General features: G+C 62.1%; 1 protein-coding gene across 1 annotated transcript in view; it reads left to right on the forward strand.

Moving 5' to 3' along the window:
- FNDC10 (fibronectin type III domain containing 10) overlaps positions 1-1,907 on the forward strand; it is a 4,448-nt gene extending 2,541 nt beyond the window's left edge. The window contains exon 2 of the mRNA XM_049618932.1: positions 8-1,907. Within this exon, the coding sequence (XP_049474889.1) occupies positions 8-568 (561 nt within the window). The 3' untranslated portion in view covers positions 569-1,907. The remainder of the gene's footprint in view (positions 1-7) is intronic.
- The last annotated feature ends 3,672 nt before the right edge of the window (positions 1,908-5,579 follow it).

Genomic DNA, 5,579 nt, shown 5'->3' on the forward strand with positions numbered 1-5,579 from the left:
CTACAAGGTGCTGCCCGAGGGCCCCGAGGCGGGCGGCGGGCGCCTGTGCTTCCGCAGCCCCGCGCGCGGCTTCCGCTGCCAGGCGCCCGGCTGCGCGGCGCACGCCTCGGCCGGCCGCTCGCTGCGCGCCAGCGTCCTGCGCAACCGCAGCGTGCTGCTGCAGTGGCGCCTGGCGCCGGCCGAGGCGCGCCGCGTGCGCGCCTTCGCGCTCAACTGCTCGTGGCGCGGCGCCTACACGCGCTTCCCGTGCGAGCGCGTGCTGCTCGGCGCCTCCTGCCGAGACTACCTGCTGCCCGACGTGCACGACGGCGTGCGCTACCGCCTGTGCCTGCAGCCGCTGCCGCTGCGCGCCGAGCCCGCCGCCGCCGCCCCGGAGCCCGCCGGGCCCGCCGAGTGCGTGGAGTTCGCTGCCGAGCCGGCCGGCATGCGGGAGATCGTGGTGGCCATGACGGCGGTGGGCGGCTCCATCTGCGTCATGCTGGTGGTCATCTGCCTGCTCGTGGCCTACATCACCGAGAACCTCATGCACCCGGCTTTTGGGCGCCCCGGCCTGCGCAGGCAGCCCTGAAGCTCCGGGCGGCCCACCGGGGCTCTGCCTCCTCGAGATGGGCGCCCGCTCCCCACTCGTCGCTCCTGCTCCCTCCTTAGGATCTTCACGCGGGGCCCACCGGAGACCGGTAGGGCCTTGGAGTCATCGCACGACCTTCCTAGCCCGGCCTCTGCCTCCCAGACTCCAACTCGGGACTGACCCTTGGGCCTGCGCAGGGGTGCCAGCCTCGTCCAGGGCTCTCCCTGCTTTCCAGAGGCCTTTATAGGGGCCACCAGGACATACAGCCCCTTCTAGCAAGAGCCATTGGCACCCCCGGGTCATCACCCTGCACCTCCAGCCTGTGCCAAGTTGGAAAAGGAACAGGCTGTCGTCATCGCTTGGTCACTGTGTGCTTTGCTGGCTCGACGAGGTCCCTTGGAGCCTGTCCTCTCCCCATCTCACCCCAGTGGGCTTAGATTAGCTTCGTGCCTTAGTGTCTCTGGCCCACTGCGGAAGCCAACCACCCGTCCTGTGCTGTCTGAGGGTGTCCGGTGGCCCTGGTACTGGCCGGCTTGTGTGTGCTTCCGGCCGGGGCCCCCTGGGGAACTTCCCCCCCCCCCCCTTCAAGCTTCGCAGGAGCCTCAAGTGTGGGTGAGCGTTGTCCTGTGTTGTCTTCCTACTCTGGTGTCTGACACGCCGGAACCATGATGTAGCAGCAGGCAGGCCCAGCCTTTCATTGCCACGTCCAGGGGTGAGTGTCCTCTTACCTTGTGTGAAGCTGGCGGCTCTCCAGGGCTGCCCCTCATTCTCTTTTGTGGGTACTGCCTCTGTCGAGGGCTTTACGTGATGAGTGAGGGCAAGTGGCTGGAAAGAGGGGTCTGGTTGGAAAGGACGGCGTTGTATCCAGAGGGCAGAAGAAGGGAGGCCGGCCTCGCCCAGCAGGACTTGCCTCTGTGGTCTGGGTCCCAAGCCTGGACCACAGCATGATGGACAGCACCGTCCCACCCCTTCCCTGGGTTGGCAGTCAAGAGCCAAGGACTTGGCTGGTGATGCCGCTGCCCACGGTGGATGGAAGGCCGGCCCTGCCCCTTTCTGGGAAGACGTGAACCCCCTGGCCAAGGTTGCTTCCTGAGTTGGGCACCGGGCATCCCCAGGAGGGGTAAAGCTCACTTAGCTCTCCAGGAGCCCCTGACTGTGACCCCATCCTGGACCTGGCGCTTCTGGAGTCACTGTGGCCAACCCCTCCCTGCCCTCACCCCAGGTCCTGGCTGGTGCCCCCACAGTGCCCGCTCCCTACCTCTCTGTCTTTGCTCTGCCTGCCCTTGGCATGGCGCTGGTCAGGTGCAAGCCTGGCGTCAATGTCTAAACGTCCATCATTTTAGACCAAAACCACTGTCTTGTGTGCTTACTGGGGAGGAGGGAGGGAAGGGTGCAGGGTGAGGGGAAGAGGTGGCTTCTCCTCCCAGTTCCAGGGCACCCTGCCCTTCCAATTTGGGGCTGAGAAAGTATCTCCTGGGCCTGTGGTATTTGGGGGGGAGGTGGGTATGGCACGGTCTACACTTGGAAGTAGTCCAGCCTCACGGGTGACCCAGTTGAGCCGTGACGTGTGCGAATGCGGCTCCAGGAGGGTCCTCTCCCCAGCCTGGGCCTCCCCACGCAGCGCTAGAGCCGGGGAGAGGGGGGCCTGGGGGCCCCAAGTGGAACGAGCACTGGATCACCACCCATCCTCCCAAGAGCCCTCCCCCTCCTTGGCTGTCCTTGAGATGCTGGAGCTGGCTGTGACCCTGAAGATCAAAACCAGCTGGGGGCGGGCCAGGCTGTGAGGAGTGACTCATCCCTGTGGAGGGGGCAGGGTGCAGTGATGCGTCTGTCTAGACAGCTGGGGCAGGAGTGGGTTCTGCCTCTAGAAGCCTTCATTCTGACTTCCTGGGGGCCCTTTGCCTGCTGCAGCACCACCCCCCCCCCCACCGCCCCCCACCGGTCGTGTGCTTGGGCGTCTTCGACAGGGTAGAGGTGGGAGCCCTTGGCAGCTCTGGTCTGAAGAAGCCTGGCGTCTGCCCTCAGCTCCTGGGTGCAGTTGGGTTCCGGGACTGGAGCCACTGGGAGGCTTTGTGAGGCCTGCCCTCATCCCGTTCTCCCCCTTCCTTGGCGCTCCACCTGGTTTGGGGCCCCTTTGTGGGTTCCAGCTCATACCAGCCGGAGCCACAAGCAGGTCCCTTGCGCCGCCTGGCCAGGCTGGTCAGCACTGACCTGCAGCCTTCTGCTCCGTACGGTTTCACTCCAGGGGCTCCTTGAAGGACTGGAGTCCGGCTGTGGGTTCGCAGAGGCGAGCGGCCCTGCCCCGGCGCCGTCCGGTCGGCGCGGTCCGGTCGGCGAGCCTCGGCCTGGGGGCTGCCCCGGAGCCGGTGTCTGGGTGGAGCGCCCCTGCTTCTGAGCTCACCGTCATCCTCACGAGTGCCCCCTTCCCACCTGGCCCCACCGTGCTTCCAGGGGCGCAGGGGACACTCAGGCTCCTACCCCACCTGGCATCACCCCGTCCGCCTGAAAGACTGACCGGTGTACCGTGTCCAGGGCGCCCCCTCCCCTCCACCCCTACCATCTCCTGGAGGAGACTCCCGCTCCTGCCCCCTTCGGTCTCTCTCCCTTTCCCTCTCGTGTGGCCTCTGCTCTCCTTGCGGCCGCTCCGGTTCTGACCGGCCAATGGGCAGACACGCCACCCTCCTGTAATCTCCACGGCTTCCCTGTGTCCTGCGGGTGGGGTCCAGATGCCTCACTTGCCGGTCGAGACTGCCAGTCTCGCGAGTGCCCGGAGATACTTAAGCTTCTGACTTTCTGACGTGGAACGTAAGTAACCGCTCTGGTCCCGAAACGCCGAAGGGCTGCCTGGCTGTCGTCCTGGCCGTGCCGTCTAACAGCCGTGCGGCCCTTCAGAGCCTTGGTTTCCTCATCTATAAAACAGAGACCGTCACAGAACCTAATTCACAGGCTTGTTTCAAGGCTCGCCTCGCTGTCCGCGCCCACTTGGAGCGCCCTCTGGGCCGAGACCCCCGGGGCCACGTCCCCAGCCGAACCGCACGCAAAATGTAGACACGCGGCCCTTCTTGAAACTCCCATTACGATGCCTTCTGTGTGCAAAGCAGAACCCCTCATCCCCTGCTCAGTCGCCAAAGCTGGTTCACGGCCTTTACTTCTTGCTCAGCGGGCGGGAGTGGCCCACCGTCATTCTGTGAACACGCGCGGAGTGCCCCTGGGGGCCTGGCTCTGCGGCCCCTGCAGCGACTGCACGACGCGGGACGCGGCCCGGGCAGCAGCGGCTCGCCCCGGGGCCCGGGGTTCCTCGGGCGCTGGGAGGCCGTTCAGGCGTCAGGCCTCACAGGAGCCGCCAGGTTTCCTCAGCGCTGGCCCCCGTGAGGATGTCCTCCTACTCTCGGAGGCTGCTCAGCTGGGGGCGGGGGGGGGGGGAGGTACACACAAGGCGGCAGACAGGATGAAAGGCGATAGAGGAAAAGTCTCTTGACGGGCACATTGTGGCGCTGGCACTTCCCTGGTCATCTCAGGGTTGGAGGTCGGGGCTGGTGGATCTGGTTTTCAGGGACAGTCGGCAGCTGCCCAGGACCCCGGCTTGGGGGACCAGCAGTTTGCCCCCTTCAGTCTGGGTCTATGGAGGCCAGGGACCCTGACACCCAGAGCCTCCCCAGACTCGCCACACCTCTCTGCTGCACCCATTTCGTTCCTCACTTGTCATTTTCTGTTTAGCTTTGATAACCTAGGCAGTTAAGATTTTCATGTTTTCTGGACTCGGCTTTTTCTGCCACGCTTCCTTTATCTGTAGGGATGTCACTGTGCTTCTTGTCCTCTGCTTTTCTCACGGTAAGTCTTCCTGGGATTCAACTGCCACTCTGTTCTGTTGGTCATGTAGGACCGAGACTGGTTTCCTCAGGCTCCTCGCTGAGTGTGGGTGGGCTGAGATAGCTTTCCAGACTTCCCGAGTGTGTTAACACTGTTCAGCACGTGGCCTCACAGAATCTGGGATCCGCCTTTTCTTTCCCCTTGTCCGTTTTGGGGGGGCGGGGCACAGGGGGAGAGAGAGAATCAAGCTCCACGCTCAGCACGGAGCCAGACACCAGGCTCGATCCCATGACCCTGGGATCACGACCTGAGCCGAAACCAAGGGTCGGACGCTGAACCGACTGAGCCATCGAGGCACTGTGCCCCGTCCACTATTATCTGGACTTTCTCATCCGTTGACCCCGGCATCTCTGTCCTGCTCAATTTGGATTCTAGTCCCACAAATTCTTCCACGCCCATTCCCTTCTTCCCTCGTTAGCAAGCACTCTCGCGTGTCCTCAGATAATCTGCTTTTTAATTTACCTCCAAGTTGTGCTGTTGATCTTTACTCTTTACCCACCTCCGCATCTGAGATTCGTCATGTTGCAGTATGCACAGACGTCTGACGGCTTCCCTGCCGCATACGATTCCTAGTGTCCTCACCCCTCGGGAGAACACGGGTAGGTGCAATACAATCACGACGTTTCCATGCAAATCCTCAATCGTGCTCTTAAGCGGTCCTTGCCCACCCAGATACTACAAGAATACTTTCCTAGGAAGCCTGGCTGGCTCGGTCGGTATAGCATGCAACTCTTGATCTCAGGGTTGTAAGTTCAAAGGGCAAAACCCTGAAGAAGAAAGAGGACACGTAGATCTATAGCTTAGTACAGACCAGCATGCGTGAGGGAATTATGAGGCCAGCCAAAGAACCAACAAAAAGGATCAGAGGGCAAACTTCTAGAGTTCAAGCAGCGCCAGGAGCCTCTACCAACCAGCCAGAGCGCAGGCCTGCTTCCTGCGATTCAGTCACACACACACATGCTGCCTGACGTCGCTGTGCAGCTCACTGATGCGGTTTGTTTTTATCCTTTCTTTGGTTTCAATTATAGTTTCTCCTTGTATGTCTTCAATTTCACTAACTTTCTCTTCTGTAATGTCCAATCTACCATTAATTCCACCCAGTGTATTTTTCATATAGATATTTCAACACAAACCATAAAAG

The sequence above is a fragment of the Panthera uncia genome, assembly GCF_023721935.1.
Source record: "Panthera uncia isolate 11264 chromosome C1 unlocalized genomic scaffold, Puncia_PCG_1.0 HiC_scaffold_4, whole genome shotgun sequence".
Lineage (NCBI taxonomy): Eukaryota > Metazoa > Chordata > Mammalia > Carnivora > Felidae > Panthera > Panthera uncia.